Source organism: Ciconia boyciana, chromosome 25, assembly GCF_034638445.1.
Source record: "Ciconia boyciana chromosome 25, ASM3463844v1, whole genome shotgun sequence".
Taxonomy (NCBI): Eukaryota; Metazoa; Chordata; class Aves; order Ciconiiformes; family Ciconiidae; genus Ciconia; species Ciconia boyciana.
In genome coordinates this window covers 5623522-5640279 of record NC_132958.1, presented here as the reverse complement: position 1 = coordinate 5640279, position 16758 = coordinate 5623522, and the positions used below count along the sequence as shown (strand labels likewise).

Here is a 16758-nt window from a genome sequence, read left to right as displayed (position 1 = left end):
GGGACGGCTGCCCCTGTCCCCATTGATGCTGCTCCTCAGGCATCAATGCTGCACGCACCAAAGCCTGATAACAGCAGCCGGGAAAGTTTTTGGGGTGCTGCGTGGTTGTTGCTTTCCAGCCAAAAACTTTTCCTGTTATCAGCCGCCGCTTTGTCAGCCGGGTGTGCTCGGAGGTGGGACCGAAAGCTTCGACTCCCTCTTACACCTCTCTCTCAGGCTCTGTTCTTTGGGGGGGGTCAGGTTGGGGGGGCTGCTGGCGGGGATGCAACGGCAGCTCCCACCCTGCCAGATTCACCACGGTTTGCGGCCGCACTGGACCGTGCCGCGTGGCTGCAGCTGCTCTGAGCTGTTCACGGCACTGTCACCTCCTCCGCCACCGGCGGCCACCAAAGCGGGGTCTGCCCCATGGCATGGCAGGGATAGGACCCTCCTGCCCGCCAGCCTGGGGGTCCCACAGCAGATTGCTGCCGCTGGAGGTGCTTCTGGCTGCTCTGCCCCGGGCACTGCTGGACAGCCCCCTCCATCCCACCGTGCTCAGAGTCACCCCCGGACCCTGAGGGACCTGCCGCTCCGAGTGCGGGCAGAGAGAGCAGCTGGGAAGGGGACCCGTCCCCGGGGTGCCCGCCGTGCCCCGTCCCTGCGGGGTGACGCAGGAGAGCATCCCCAGCGCAGCCCTGGCGCGAGAGCTCCGCTGCCTCGGTGCAGCCCGCGCTGCTGTCCCGCACGGCCCCGGCCGAGGTGACGCGGGCGCTGTCCCACCCACTTCACGCCTTTCTCACTTGACCCCATCCCGTGCCAGGCGTGTGCCTGCGGATGCGGCAGAGGCCCGGCCCGGCCGCGGGGGTGAGGGGCCCGGGGGGACGCGCGCGCCTTCCCCGCCGGGGCGGGCGGGCAGCCCCCCTGGTCCCTGCCGCACGCTGCACCGAGGCCTCTGGCGATGCGGAGCGTGTCCCCGCCGAGCACGGGGAGGAGCCGGGGGTGTCCCCCAGCGCCGCTCCGCTCCTTGGCCCCGGGCGGGCTCGCGGGTGCTAACGCCCTGTTCACACCGACCCAGCTATTGAAGACACCCCAGCCATGATGACGTCCCCCCTCTACCTGGAGATCATCATTTACTGCACTGGGGCCTTCCTCATCTCCTGCATGGTGGTGACCGTCATCATCTACAAGATGAAGAGCACCACCAAGAAGACCGACTTCAACAGCCAGCTGGCCGTGCACAAGCTGGCCAAGAGCATCCCCCTGCGCAGACAGGTAACAGAAAGTAGAGAGGGGGTTTGTTTGCACCTACTGCCCCTCCTGGGGACCTGCCCTTTTTGGGGGGAGTTTTCTGGATGAGGATGGATGGGGGAGAGCCGGGACGGTCTCGCCCTGCTGCACGTGCCACCCTCTCCAGCCTCGTGCCCGTCCGTGGAGAGGGGTGGGGGCCACCAGCGGGCTCTGCCCTGGACGGGCAGCGCAGCGAGCGGGGGGGCTGCACAGCCCCTCCTCGACCCCCAGGGCGCGGCGGGGGTGATGAAGAGGACCAGAAGGGTTTACAGCAATTTAATGTTGGAGCAGAAGAGCGTGTTTTACGCACTGAGGAGACAGGAGGACTCCCAGGCCGTATATTTCATGGTATCGGCATGCCAGAAGTTAATTAAAAATTATTTAGTCCAGGTCCGACGTAGAAGCAGCGCGGACGGGGCCCCGTGCCTGCGGGCAGAGGGGGCTGCGGGCAGGGGGCTGCGGGCAGGGTCGGGGTGCGAAGGCTCCCGGTCAGCGTCTCCCTCCCGGCCGGGGCAGCCGGCCGTGGCACCCGGCGCTGCGTGAAGGTAACCCACGGTCCCCGCTGCAGGTGTCGGCCGACTCCAGCTCCTCCATGAACTCGGGCGTGATGCTGGTCCGGCCCTCGCGGCTCTCCTCCAGCGGCACCCCCATGCTGGCCGGCGTCTCCGAGTACGAGCTCCCTGAGGACCCGCGCTGGGAGCTGCCCCGGGACAGGTGAGGCCCCGTCCCCGCTGGGTGCACTTTGCTCCGGGGACGAGCTGCCGGAGCAGCCTGGGCGGGAGCTGGGTGAGGACGGCGGCACCGCCGATGCCGTTTGCCAGCGCCGGCAACCGACCTGCTTCCCCCCGCGGCCGCTGGCCCCTGTGTCAGGGTCTCTCCTCCCGCCAGGCTGATCCTGGGCAAGCCCCTGGGAGAAGGGTGCTTCGGGCAGGTGGTGCTGGCAGAAGCCATCGGCCTCGACAAGGACAAGCCAAACCGCGTGACCAAGGTGGCGGTGAAGATGCTCAAGTGTAAGTGGCGGCGAGAAGGGGGGGCCCGGCGTGATGCCGCAGCCCTGGCTGGGGCCAGATGTGTGCCACGCCGGGGGACCCAGCCTGGCCCCCCCCGACCGCTGCCTTCTCCACCGCTTTAGCTGACGCCACGGAGAAGGACTTGTCTGACCTCATCTCCGAGATGGAGATGATGAAGATGATCGGCAAGCACAAGAACATCATCAACCTGCTGGGAGCCTGCACGCAGGACGGTGAGGGCGCGCGAGCGGGGAGGGGGCATCCCCTCTGCCACCCCTCCGGCTGCCGTCCACGCGCCGGGAGGGGGCTGACCCTGCGACCGTGGGGACGGGAGCCCCTGCTCCGTGGTCCGGCCGCTCATCCCGCTGTCCCTGCAGGACCCCTCTATGTGATCGTGGAGTACGCAAGCAAGGGCAACCTGCGGGAATACCTGCAAGCCCGGCGGCCCCCCGGCATGGAGTACTGCTACAACCCCACCCGCGTCCCCGAGGAGCAGCTCTCCTTCAAGGACCTGGTCTCCTGCGCCTACCAGGTTGCCCGGGGCATGGAGTACCTGGCTTCCAAGAAGGTGAGGAGCTCCGGGGGGGCCGTGATGGGATGGGGAACCCGGTGGCTGGGCTCGGGGGGGGGTGCACCCTTCCCTCCCAGCCCGTTCATCATGGGGAACCATCCGGGGGCTTCGGGGACCGCCTGACGGCCCCGCGCTCGGGCAGTGCATCCACAGGGACCTGGCGGCCAGGAACGTCCTGGTGACCGAGGACAACGTGATGAAGATCGCTGACTTTGGTCTGGCCCGTGACATCCACCACATAGATTACTACAAGAAGACGACGAATGTGAGTGGTGGGCGAGGGGCTTCGCCGGGGCGGGCGAGGGCAGCGGCGCTCTCCGCGCCGGGGATACCCCAAGCCACGCTGGCGATGCCACGGGCGTGCCCCCCCCAGGTCCCCCTGCTCCCTGGCGGCATGGAGCCAATGCGGGGCTTTCTTGTGTCCCAGGGTCGCCTGCCGGTGAAGTGGATGGCCCCAGAGGCTCTGTTCGACCGAATATACACTCATCAGAGCGACGTGTGAGTAGCGGCTGCGGGACGCCTGCTCCCTGCCTGGCTTCGCAAGCGATGGGCTGGGTCGGGGGGAGATGGGGAGCCAAAACTGCCAGCACGGGGGGAACCCTCAGTCGTCTGCTGGGCACTCTGCTGTGAGCTGCGGGACGTGGCCCTCCTTGGCCACCCCGTCCAGCAACGCTCTTGCTGCCTGCATCGCTGCCTGCATCGCTGCCTGCATCTCGCAGCATCTTGCTGAGGTCCCGTCCCGCCCTGCTGCATCTCACGTAGCAGCGCCCAGCGCCCGCTAGTGAACACGATATGCACCGTGGCGAATGCACCAGATGTGATTCGTCTTAATTTAACGAAAATATAATTAGCGTCAGCAGACAAAATATTTTGAATCCAAATTGCATTTGGCGATGGGACTCATTTGTCTTGCAGAGCGAATCAAAGCTGTTAGTGCTTGTCCCTCCCAGCAAACGAACTTCTAACTGTACCCAAAGGTCTGAAACGGGGGTGTCAGCTCCACGGGAGCCAGGTGCCCCAGCATCTGCCCTGTGTTTGCCCCGGGCAGGTGGTCCTTCGGCGTGCTGCTGTGGGAGATCTTCACGCTGGGCGGCTCGCCCTACCCCGGCGTGCCGGTGGAGGAGCTTTTCAAGCTGCTGAAGGAAGGTCACAGGATGGACAAGCCCAGCAACTGCACCAACGAGCTGTGAGTGTGGCACGGAGCCGGGGCTGCAGCGGCAGCGCGGGGCCGGGAGCTCCGGGTGCGACGGCCCGGCCCGGGGCGCAGGCAGGTGCACGGGGGGGACGCAGGCAGATGTTCGGAGTTACTTTCCCAGCAGTTCCCAGCCCTGCAAAAACATCGGCTCAATCTGTTTGCAATAATCACCATCTCCCTTTGTTATTCCTCGGCAGGAGCGAATCCCAGGGTGACCCCGGAGCAGGGACTAGCTTAGCTCCCCGTACATCCTCCTCCTGAAAAAGCCCCCTGTCCATCCCAGCGCCCGCGGCCGGGAGGGCGGGCGCGCAGGGAGTTCCCTTCCTTCCGCGCAGGGGATTAGCCCTAAATCCCTGGCATAGCGTCTTTGCTGGCCACGGGTCCCAGCCTGAGTGCCGGTGGCCGTCCCTGGGTGCTGCTCTGCTCCCGTGGGTGGGGGTCCCCAGCCCCGGCCGCTCGCTCCGGGCTCAGCCCTCGCCTCCCCTCTGCCCGCCCAGGTACATGATGATGCGGGACTGCTGGCACGCCGTCCCCTCCCAGAGACCCACCTTCAAGCAGCTGGTGGAAGACCTGGATAGGATCGTGGCCATGACCTCCAACCAGGTAGGAGAGGCGGCACACATGAGCACCCACCTGCACCCACCCTGCCTGGGCTGGGCGCTCCCGCGGGGATGCCCGGTCCCCTCCTGAGCCCGTCCTCGGGGTTCGTCCCTCCCAGGAGTACCTGGACCTCTCCATGCCGCTGGATCAGTATTCTCCCGGCTTCCCAGACACCCGCAGCTCCACCTGCTCCTCGGGAGAGGACTCTGTTTTTTCTCACGACCCTCTTCCAGACGAGCCGTGCCTTCCCAAGTTCCCCCCTCAGCACACCAACGGCGGACTGAAGCGACACTGAGGGTGGCACTGCCAGCAGGGACTGCCATGCCGTGCCTGCGCCCGCGGCTGCCGGCAGATGCTGCCTGCGGAGCCCCATCGTGCTGAGCTATTGCAGAAAGGGTTCAGAGACACAACCGTAGCATCTCACGTAACCAAAACCACCCACCTCTCCTGCCAGCTTCTCCTGCCGCCTTAGTTGTGAGCTCTCTGCAGCCCAAAGGTTTTGTTCTGGTGTTTTTTTGGTGTTTCCTTTTTTTCTTAAAAAACCTCTTTTCCATGAAGTCTGTGCTTGAATATTTCCACTTGGTTAAGCCGAAATCCTCTCATGTGGGCAGCGCCCAGCCAGGGAGCCAGCCACCCCTCCTGGGACGGCACGTCCTGGCAGGGCACGGAGAGCCGGCCTTATCCACGACTTGGAGAACTCGCTAAGCCAAGGCCAGCGCCGGGTTTCTGCGACCACGCAAGCCGGGGAGCGTCGGCGTGCTGGAAGCCTCGCTGGCACGGCCGGCCGGCGCAGGGGTCCTGCCGGTGCGGCGCTCGCTGCCCAAGATGCTCTGGGGCTGGTCCTGCAGCTCAGCAGTGCCAGCACCGAGGGGCTTCGCTGACCAAACCCCCGGGACCTTGGAAGCGGGAGACGCAGCGTATACATTGCTCAGCACTGATAGTAGAGGCAGCCAAATACACCAGTGCTAAAAACAAAAGTCCTGTGTACATAGCTAAAAATATGTATAAATATGAATATATATTTACATGTCTTTTTAAAAGGGTTGTTACCAGAGATATACCAGTTTGGTAGTAAGGTACTAGTGGCTGGTAGATATCAGTTGCTATAAAAAAAAAAAGTTCATATATTTTGCTACTTTTGCTGTTTTTATTTTTTTAAATTATGTTCTAAACCTATTTCAGTTTAGGTCCCTCAATAAGAATTGCTGCTGCTGCTTCAGTTTTATATGGGGTTGTATTAAACAATAATAATAATGTGTCGATGCCTTTTGGGAATACGTTGTCATTACGTGCCTGGCCTTTCCCTGGCCCCCGCGCCCCCCGGGCTCCGGCAGGGCTGGGGCCGGGCACCGCCTGCCAAGCGCCCGCGGCACCATATTGGTGTGTGGGGTGCCGGGGCGTGGGCGTGCCCTGCGTTTTAGGCAGTGCCGGAGAGGGGCCGGGACGGTGCCCTGGGGAGGGGGCTGCAGCCCCTGCCCTGGCGTTGGCTCCCTTGGGGGGGGAGCGGGGGGCCTGGGGGCCCCTCGCAGCCCGCTGGGGTCACGCCGGTCCCACGCTGGCCCCCCGAGGCACCGGGACACCGGAGCGGTACCGCGTGGCACCGACCCCTCCAGCCGGGCTCGGTGCCCGGTCCCGGCCCCGCTGTGCCCCGCTCCCCGGGTGATGCCCACCAGTGCCTTACCGGCGCCCGGGGGAGCGTCCTCGTCCGGGACACTGTGCCCCCCGGCTCTGCCCGTCCGTGCCCGGCGGTCTCTGTCCCGGAGGCGGTTGCGGTGCTCGGCTGCCCGAGCTCTGCTCCGCAGAGCTGGTGCCGGTTTGCTGTGCCGGGGAGGACGGGGCAATCCCTGGCCAGGGGCAGCCCCTCGCCAGGGCAGGGGCCGTGTGTGCCCCCATCCCTCCCCGTCGCTGGCGTTGAGACTCCAGAGCCAGGACGCTATTACTTGAAAGTTTATTTTGCCTTTGTATGGAGAAATATTATTTGTTGTAAACTCTTCTGTAATGAATCTGGAATTCTTGTAATTATTAAAGACTTTAACCGAGACTTTACAGCCGTGGCCCCATCCCTGGGGGGGCAGTGGGAGATGCTCTGGGCTGGTGGGCGATGGGGAAGGGGCTGTAAGGGGTCCAGGTGCTAAAGCTCATCCAAGTGACCGCTGTGGGAAGGTGACGTTCAGAGAGTAGCGTGGAACGGCGGCTGGTTTTGTGGGAGCTCTGTTTTCCATGGCTTCAAAATTCCCCATAAAAATATTCTCCCATTCAACAACCGAAAACCATTCGCCTCCTTGTTTGCAATCAAAACGATGCGTGCACGACTGTGACAGCGTCAGAAAGTGTCGCCTGGCGGGTCCCTTCCCGGGGATGGCCCACCCGCCCACCGAGGGACCGGGTCCCGCTGGTCCCCACGCTCGGGGGGGGGAAGGTCCCTGCGGGCTGGGGGTGAGGCAGCCCCGCGAGCCCCCGGCGGGGCCGGGGCGGTGGGGGTCCGGCCGGGCAGCCCTCCCCTCCTGACATAACCACTGGCAGCTCTGGTTCATTCTCCACTTTCTCTGCCTTTTTCCTCCTCCCAGGACGGAGCCGGTGCCAGCCCCAGCCTGTTTGCATCTAAACTTGACCTGCTGCCTCCAGGAACCGCTCGGCCCTGGGAAAGGTGTTTCATCGCCCGAGAAGCCCGGGGCGGTTAAAGATGCTGCCGAGGAGCCTCAGTCGCGGCATCACGGGGGTACCCTGCGCCCCACAGCCCCCCGAGCTGCTCGGGCATAGGGGGTCCGGGCAGGGGTGCCGGGAGGTGGCTCACCCGGGGGGCAAGAGGCTGCCAGCCCCTTCACCGAGCACTTAAAGGGTTAAGGTGAAACGGCCGCAGGGTCACCAGCCTCGCTGGCCCTTTCAGAAGCATCTGCTTGTTGCTGTTTCTCTGTGTAAATTAAATCGATCAGCTGCGCTCTGGCCCTCCCTCCCCCCCCCCCCAAATTAAGTAGAGCTTTTAATCAAGTGATTTATGTTGAATTCACAGTCCTAGATTAAACTCGCAGCCCAGGCAGCCGGGAGCGGGGGGAGCGGGGCTGGGGGTCTCCATAAATCACCGCTCTCCCCGGGACCGACTTGGCAAGGCGGCGGGGAGAGATGGAGCTCGTGTTTACATCATCAGAAACTGCTGCTATCACAATCTTCTGCTCATTTCCTGGGGTTACCAGGAGGGCAATTAAATATGATAATAAGCAGAGCGACTCCGGCAGCACTGCTGATGCACGCTGCGGGGCCGGGGACGGGATGGGCACGCGCAGCCAGGTGCCCGCTTTGCGTCCCCTCGGGGACCCCGTGCCCCGGGCATGGACGGTCGCTCCCGCAGAGCCCTGGGGAGGCTGCGCTGACCTTCGTCGAGCCGAAGCCCTGGGGGTCTGCAGGACGGCGCTGCCTGGACGCTGGCCCCGGAGCAGGGAGATCTGGCTCCTCTCTGCTCTTCCCGGGTACAGCATCCCCTTCACGTGGGCACCCCCAGGAGATGGAGATAGCCCAGAGCTGGCATCAGCACCCTTCGCTGGCAGACCCAGCACGCGGGTGGCCCCCACACCGAGCCGGCATGGAGCAGGACCCCGAGCCACCAGCCCCGAGCGCGGCAGCAAGCCCGGGACAAGGCTGCAGGAGCTCGTCCTGCAACCCTGCGCAGGACGCCCCGGCAAAGCCCCGCACAGGGACCGGCGGGACCAAAGCCGTCCCCATCGCCCAGTGCTGCTGGGACCCTGCCCGGAGGGTGCCTGCGGCCCCCCCAGTGCCGCCCGGCACTGAGCCCCCCCGCTGCAACCGAACCTAGGAGGTGGGTGGGACAGGGTCCTTTGGGAAATGACCCCAAAACAACGGGGGATCCGGAGTCGCTGCCTGCAGGACCCCCCTGAGTGGGTGGCCGGGGGCATTGCGTATTGGTGGCCGCCGAGTGCTCGGCCCACGACAGCGCGCTTGGCTCTCACAGCATCCTTTGTCCCTTCTACTCCTCGCCTTCCTCTTTCTCTCCTTTTAAAGCCCTCCGGCTGTGCAGGACCGAGACAATCTCTTGGCCGGGGCCCAGGACCTGGCTGCTCTGCTCGGTGCTGAGCTGGGCTTTGTCTGGCTGCCAGCCATGGCAGGAAACCTTCTTTGCAATTCCACCTTGACGCAGGGTCCCACGGCACGGCTCCTGGAGCACGGCTCAGCGGGTGCGTGGGGAGCGACCCTCCGCCCCCCGCCACCCCTCCGCCCCACGCGTCCCACCCAGCTGCGGGGTCAGCTCCGCCGCGAGGCAGCGGGACCCAGGGGTCCGGCTCCAGCCCACCCTGGCCACCCACAGCCCGGCGATGGGCCGGTGTCAGCTGAGCAAAGACGGAGCCAGATGTGTGCAGCTGTGGCGGAGGCAACGGGCAAGGGGGCACGCGGCTCCCCCCAAAACCCTCGCCACGGCTCAGAGCTGCAGCAGCCGTGTGGCACCCTGCCCTGCGCAGTGCAGGCAGCGGGACGGGCAAGGCAGCCCCGCCAGCCGTGCAGGCACGCGTGGTGGGCAGAGGGGTGCCGGCAGCCCCCGGCACTGCACGGCCTCGCGCAGCCCCTCGCACAGCACGACTGGTGGCGAGCGGAGCGGGAGGGAGGTCACGGTGGCAAAGCTGGGGCAGCTTTCCAGCCGTAAATTGCTTCCTTGCGAGGAAATAACCCCACGCCCCCGTCCCCCCGAGAGGCGGGGGGCTGCTGAGCGGAGACCGCAGGAAGCTCGGCGGGAGCAGGACCGCGGCCGCAGCCTGCGGCAGCCATCACCTGCCCGGGGCTCGGGGCGGCACCCCCCAAACCCCTGGGGGTGTCCAGGAGCGGCCGCCCCTTCCCCTCCCCTCTGCAGCCCCATCCCTGGGGCCGTGGGGTGGATGCCGGGCGTGGGGGGCTGGAGGCAGGGACAGAGGAGCGCAGGTCTGGAAGGGGCCACTCGCACACTGGCGCCTGTGCCCGTGCCGAGCCCTGCGGTGGCCGTCAGAGCCCTGGCACGCGTCCCGGCCCCGGTCGCACCGTCCGCTCTGGCCCTCCCGAGGCGGGAACTTGGCACGGCTCTCGGCAAGGCTCCCCTGCCGCACATCACCCTCCTGACAGCTCACGCACCAGACCCTGTCAAACACCACGGATCGGCCTCATTTCATCCAAACAAAACATCGGTTATGAACCAGGGCAGCTGCAGACAATTCCTGCTCCCGGCCAAGCCCCGCCACTGTGCGGCGGGCTCAGAAGGGACCCTGCACCCTCTGCACCCCTGCGTGCTGCCTCGCTCCGTGGCTGGCCTCGCGGCACGGCTCTGGGGTGGGATGCTCCCAACTCCTGAGCGCAGCTCGTGCCGGGCCGGCGGCAGCGCCGTGGCTCAGCTCCAGCCGCGGGGGAAGCCCTGCAGCACAGGCCGGGGGACGAGCATCCCCCCAGCATCCCTGTGCCGCGGCCGGGGCTCCCTCGGGTGCAGCCGGGGTGCCTGGGGTGCGAGGAGAGGCAGGGGCAGGGTGGGACCATCCCTGGCAGACAACCCGGGGACATCGCCGCCTGCGCCCCGTAACGCTCTGCGCAAGGTTTGGCTATTGAGCTCTTGTTCTACATTATTTTAAGCTGGTGTAAGCCTCCATCTCCTTTGTTACAAATTTATAACAGAGACAGAAAGCCTGCTAGGAATGCAATGCTCGAATACAGGAGGCTATAAATCTCAGCCTTTGTTGTGCTTGGGCCTCACTAAATCAGTGCTTTTCCCTCTGAATATTAATCTCCTATAAAAGTGCTGACCAGTGCATCTTTCCCCAACAGCTTTCTGCGGAAGAGGCTGACGCAAGGTCCAGGGCTGGCTGTGGCACGGGAGACGTTTCTGACCAGCATCCAGCAGAAATCCCCCGTCTCCCGGGCAAGCCGCTGCCCCCGCACCGGCACGGCGTCTGCTGGCGGGATGGCGGCAGACGCGGGTGCCATAAAGCCCGGCTCCAAGCCGGGAGCAACGATAGCGCGGGGATGCCCGGGGGAAGGATAAACCGGTGGAGGAGCCGGCTCTCCGAGCCGAGGGGAGGGCTGAAAGGTGTTTGGCACCAGCGTGGCTGGAAAAGCTCTCCCCACGCCAAAGCACACATGGCCTTGGATCTCTGCAACGTTTAATTTGCCCGATGTTGCAGAACAGAATCCAGTAATTTATGGGGCTCTGCTGGGTTCGTTTCCTCCCCTCGCTCGGGGGGTCATGTAGCGAAACCGCTGACTCTCCCCTTTTTGTGCCTGTGGGGTAAGGGGGTCCCAGGAAGGTGCCTGGGGTCCCGGCACGCCGGGCAGAGCCGAGGCTCGGCCACGTGCCGCCAAGCCCTGCAGCACCCGCAGACGCCTGCTGAGGGGCACGGGGACCAGAGCTCCTCTCCGCAGCTTTGCAGCCCAAATCCACCCGGGAAGGACGTGCCTGCAGCAGGGGGCGGAGGTCGAGCCCTGTCCCCCCAGAAAGCCCCGCGGCAGGCAGCGACCTGCGAGGGCCGGGGGGAAGCAGCTGCGGGGGGTGCGGGGATTTTTGGTCTGAAAATGAGTTTGTTCAGAGGTGCGTAAGTGGCCCAAGACTGCTCTGGGTTCATCCACCTCCGCCTGGCTGCAGTGCCCTGCTCCTCCCTGGAGGAAGGGTGGCTTTGTTCACAATTTGTGCTCACTTTCAGGCTAAACACCGAAGCTGGCAACCCTGCCGTGCGGCTGGGGGTCACCGCAGGAAAACCGGGGAAGAGCAAGCCCCAGCTTCCAGATCTTTCTAAATTAAAAACACAGGAGGAAAACAGACACGAAGCGGCCCCTCGCACACACGCCAGCATGGCACGGTCACGGCAGAGCACAGCTGGGAGGACGGGGCCGTGGGGAGCACCTTAGCTCGCCCTTAGCTTGCCCGCGGCCGGGCGGCCGAAGCGCAGGTGATGCCGCAGGCTCCCCGCCAGCCCCTCTTCGCTCTCCATCTGCAAAACCTCTCAGCGGAAGAATGTGCTGCTCCCTCAGCGGCAGGCGCAGGCTGGCTCTGCCTTCGTCCCGCCCAGGACACCGCGCCAGCCTCCTCCTCTCCCTCCGCCTCGAGCAGGGGCTGCCGGGCAGGAGCGTCCCGAGGGAGCCACTGGGAGCCGGCACAGGGTGGGTGTCCAGAGGCAGCAGGTACGCAACTGGGACAGCTTGCTGCGAGCTTGCTGCGAGCTTGCTGGGGGCTGAGCCGAGCTCCGGGGCTGGGTTCCCACTATGGCCCTGGGTGCCAAGCACTGCTCCCCATGTTAATTACTGTTGATGACCATAAAACCAGCAGAGAACAGGACTCCTCATGCTCCCGCGCCTCGGCCGGGTAACTCGCAGCTCCTGACAGCCCGGAGAAGCTGCCAAGGCTGTGGAGCTGAGCAGCTCGCCTGGATCTTGGGTTACCGGGAGGAAATATGTTGTGTTTAAGCCCCACGTTTAAGGATGGCAGCGGTGGGTGAGTTCCAGACGGCTGCAGGCTTGGCCCCGGCGGACGAACCCGTCCCCGGCCAGAAGGCATCTCTCACGCAGCACGGGATGCTCAAGGGCTGCTGGACCTTTCGGACAAACCTGCTGCTCCTCTCTGGGCTGGTTGAGCCCAGCTGGCAAAGCAGCTGCCAAAGGAGCTACTATCTGATCATTTCACCTCAAACTTCCCCAGGCGGTTGCTAAAAACTGCCAGGAAGAGTTCAGGCGGGTTCGGAAGTTGGAGCAGTCGCAGGCCTGGAACACCGGCCGGGAGAAGATGACTTCCCTCATTATCCTGTATTATGTGGTATAAGATGTTCTCCTAAGATGTATTTAAGGACTATCGGAGTGGCAGTCTTTCAAGGGAACATTACCCATTTGCAGGAAATTAAGGGTATTATCTCAGTAATTTTCTGCCTACCTCTTGCACCGAGACCGGAAAAGCCCCTGACAATTTGAAATTCAACTCCGAATTCTCCAAACACCCTGAAAACTTTCCAGGCTGCCAGAATAACGCGGTGCTTGTCCCCCGGCCAGGCCTGCCATCGCGCCGTGCAGTGCAGAGCCCGGCGGTGGGAGCTGGGGATGCAGAGCGGCTCGGGGCGATGTGGGCTCCCCAGGTGCTGGCTGGGCTCTCTCTGGGGCTGCACCCCTGTCCTGCGAGCCTGGCAGAGCTGAAGCAGCCCTGGGAGGGGGACACGTGTCTGTGCCCCTCTGCGGCCAAAGGGCTCGCTGGCAGAGCTGCTTCTTCCCCGCCTGAGTCCCGACTCCCGGCTGTATCAGGGCAGGAGCAAACAGCCTCCCTGGGCGCTGGGGCAGAGAGGTCTGCAGCACTCAGGAGGGGGGAGAAAAGCCTTTGAGCGGCCACGGGCGGATCTTCCAGAATGCCGGTCCACCGGCTGCGTGGGGCAGATCACCCCAGAGCAGGCTGAGAGGGCTGGGGTTTGAGCCGTGCAGCATCCCCGAAAGGAGCATCCCCAGAGGGACAAGGCCTGCGGAGCACTTCCGAGACGTGCGCAGGGGCAGGTTGGCAGCAGCCCGTCCCCAGGGACTGGGCATCAGCCTGGGGCAGCCCCAGCAAGTCCCCCGTGCTCCCAGTGCGCGTGGGCAGGACGGAGCCATTTCTCCCTCTCCTCTGTGGGCAGGAGCCCCCCAGGCGCAGCCCCCGCTTTGTGGGTGACCTGCCCCGTGAGCTGTCGGTGATTTGCACATTGCCACAGCCCCGCGCTGCCACTCGGGACCACCGTGCTCTGAGCAGGACCCCTGGCAGGGGGGGTGTCTCCTCCGGCTCCCGGGCTGGGCGCACCCCAGGATGCCGTGCCCCCCGCACCGCTCGCCTGCCGTCTGCAAAGCGGGAACAGTTCCAAAAGCAAAGCCCTGCTCCCCTGCCCACCCCCGGCACTCCCTGGCTCTGCCAGAGCCCCTGGGGAGGCAGGGCCACCTCTCCCCCCAGCACAGGGCTCCCTGGGGGCGGGGGGCAAGTGGGTCCCTTTAAATCCAGAGCAGGAGAAGGGCTCCTGCCCTGCAGCCGCCCTATAGCCGCCCTATAGCCTGCAGCCCCCAGAGCATCCTGGGCACCACCGGTAAGTGCTCCCCAGCTCTGGGGCTGTGCTCTTGTTGTTTTTATTGTTGTTCTCTAGGGAATGGTTTATTTTTTGCATAACTGAGGCTGTGAAATGGGCCGAGAGGGGTCTTCTCCCCGCTGCTGCTCGCTCCTGCCTCTGCCCAAGCAGCTCAGCTGCGGCAGCAGGGGTTTCTCTGGAAATGTTGCTGGTGAGCTGCTGCTGTTAACTCCCATCCTGGCTGTTGAGAAACGCGGTGCTTGGCCCTCGCCTCTCCACAGGGCTGTGGGCACGTGCTTTTGCTCAAAACCCTTGTTCCCAGCGTCAGGTGTTCAGACACCTCCGATAAGCCTGCCGTAGCGACTCTCCTCCCCGTAGCTTTTCCAAGCCTGTCCCTGTTGGATCGTTTACCCTGAGAAGCTGATGGCCTGATCCTGCTCAGCTGTTAGTGCTGCTGGCATACCGGTCTGTGTCGGATGTTAAGGCAGGGGAAAGATGAGCCCGTTGCTGCTGTGCAGACGGTACCTGCCGGGCTCGTCCACTGCATCAGGCAGGCTTGCTTCCACGGGCTGCAAGCACAGTAGCGACGAGCTTGGCAAGCTGTTGGGAGTGGAGGAAGCGTGTCTGTGCGCTGGCGTTGCTCGCATGGGGGCTCAGTTGGCAGGGCATGGCTCTGGCACCGGCTCCCGGGCAGGCTGCGGGAGCAGCGACCGGGCGGTGATGCCCACGCGCGTGTGGGAGCCTTGGGGAACCCATCGCCGACGCGCCCGCGCCCCACCGGTGCGCTGCCCTTGGGGGCTGTGGAAGGGGCAGGAGCGGGTGGGGAGGCCGGGTGGCAGGCAGCACCTCCCCGCTGCCTTGCCCTGCCTGCGGGCAGCACTGCAAAGCGTGGGGCCAGCTCCGCAGCGCACGTCGAGTGGGTTTGGTTCGCCTCTTTTGGCTGGAGCGGGTTTGGATGCAACGCCCGGGTCTGAGCTTTGAAGCTCAGCTGCTGCTGCAGGCGCGGAGAAAACAGAAACCTTTGAAGTCTGGTTGGTGCTGAAAACACTTCATTACGCTGCGCTAATGAACGGCTGATTCTGGGAATTTGAAATTCCTCAGCCGTGATGGGTGCCTTCAGACCGGCTCTGCTGCGAGGGCGTTTCTGGGTAACGCTCCCTCCTGTGGCTCTTAATTGCTCCTGGAAATAAAAACAATTTCTAAACCAAACTTTGCCTTCCCTGACACAGACGTTGGCTTGTTATCGTAGGGTTGCGTGCAAGGAGCAGGCTCTCCATGTGCTGCTCTGTCGTTACAGGGCTGCAGCCAGCTCTTTAAAATGAGAAAGGGCTCGCAACGTGCCTTGTACATGTGGCTTTTATGTGACGCTTGGGGAGCTGGCGCTTGAACCCCGCAGGGCTGCGGGCCGGGCGTGAGCTGGAGACCCCCATGGCTGTCCCCCTCAGGCAGCCCCAGGTTCTGGGGAGCAGCGAGCGAGATCCCAGCGCGGTCACTGGCACCACTTGTCTCTATAGGATCCGAGGGGTTTCCAGACCGCCGCTGCTCGTCGCTTCTCTCTGCAGCTCCAAAGGCCTTCCCAGACAGCAGCGCCTGCGCCCGGGACGTGCCAGGTTCGGCACCTGTTGAAAGGCTTTTGCAGGTTTACCTTCGAGAAAGGTAACCGGGGCCCGGGGCTCGCAGAGCCGGGGAGGTGCCGCGGGACGGGGCCGGAGCGGAGCCCCCGAGCCCAGCAGCGGGGCAGGGGGAGCCCAGCGGAGGCTTTGCCCAGCGGAGGCTTTGCCCAGCGGAGGCTTTGCAAGCCCGAGGCTCTGCCTCCCAGCCGCCCATTTCGGGCCGTTTCGGTGCAAGAACGGGCCGGTGCTGCTATCTACCGGCGGGAGCGGCGCTGGCCGGGCCCCGGGCGGGCCCGGCCCTCCCCACGCGTGCTCGGGCAGGGATGGCCGTGGCCGCGGCAGAGCCCAGGGGAGCCCGGCCCAGCCCGGCCCCTGCTCGGATCCCAGCGACGGTTCCCAGCTCAGGGAAAGCCCCGGCTGAGGTTTATTTGCGGGACCCGTGCACAGACTGACGACTGCCCGTCGCGCAGAAAAACCACGTCCCTCGGTAACGGTGATGGGAACTATTGAGCGCTGGCAAAGGAGGGGGGCTCGGGGCAGCGGGGCAGAGCAGGAAAAACCATCGATGGTAATGGAAGTGTCGCATGTATCTGCTAGCGTGGGACAGGGACCAACTCCCTCAGATTGCATTAGTATTAGCTAAGCTACCCGTCCTACCGAGGCGGCTCCGGAGCTGCGGTTATCTAACACCATTTGCAAACAAATCGGAGGTCTCGGACCCCGGTGCTGTGGCAGCGACCCCGTGGTTAACGGTACCTGCCTTTCTACCTCTCTTGAAGCCACACGCGTAGCTCTGTGAAAGCACACGCATCTTTGGCTTCTGAATTGACCCAGCAGCTCCAATAAGCGACTCGAAGGTAACGAAGTTCCTGAGCGCGTGGCTTGCCTGGACCTGTCTCGGTCCCCACTGCAACAACTTATTCAAGCTTCTTTCACTGCCACTTCTTTTCTTTGGCACTTCAAGAAATCCTATCCACAGTTACGCTGAGCTCGTTTACCTTGTCAAAAGACTAACTTTCCTCCTCTCTGTGACGTTCTGGCTTTGATATGGTTTAGTGAACTAGGCTGGCTCTGCAAACCCACTTTGTGTGCTTTAAAACAGGGAGACTTTTCCCTTGCGTAGCTCTTCCCACTTACCTTGAACCCAGGAATGCCATCTCACTCTTTACACACTTTAGCCGTAATACAGAAGTTACTTGCACTCTTTCACTTTGGCACGCTATCTCAGCGCTCAACACCAGTGAGACCTGGCACTGAACAACACTGGTGCTCTGCTCTCTAGGGGGTGAAATGTTTTTGTAGACGAAGCGGGCTCTGCAGATGTTAGGTCACAGTCCTGTTCAAATAACAGCAGCTGGCAGTGTTATCAAGGAGGCAAGGCTTTTGTCAAATAGACAAGTAGCCACAGGCCATTCTGTCTCAGCAAAGGAATGGCTACCAGCAACACCTCATTCGTGCTACACAGAGGCAGGAGTGACGC

General features: G+C 63.8%; 1 protein-coding gene across 9 annotated transcripts in view; it reads left to right on the top strand.

Moving 5' to 3' along the window:
* Window positions 1-6683, top strand: part of FGFR1 (fibroblast growth factor receptor 1) — a 31078-nt gene extending 24395 nt beyond the window's left edge. For 4 of the 9 annotated variants that reach the window (XM_072846012.1, XM_072846009.1, XM_072846006.1 and 1 more), the window contains 10 exons: window positions 1055-1258; window positions 1836-1980; window positions 2137-2276; window positions 2399-2509; window positions 2654-2844; window positions 2990-3112; window positions 3275-3345; window positions 3896-4033; window positions 4540-4645; window positions 4761-6683. In XM_072846012.1, the coding sequence (XP_072702113.1) occupies window positions 1055-1258; window positions 1836-1980; window positions 2137-2276; window positions 2399-2509; window positions 2654-2844; window positions 2990-3112; window positions 3275-3345; window positions 3896-4033; window positions 4540-4645; window positions 4761-4937 (1406 nt within the window). In that variant the 3' untranslated portion in view covers window positions 4938-6683. The other 5 variants (XM_072846011.1, XM_072846013.1, XM_072846008.1 and 2 more) reach the window with 4 other exon arrangements.
* The last annotated feature ends 10075 nt before the right edge of the window (window positions 6684-16758 follow it).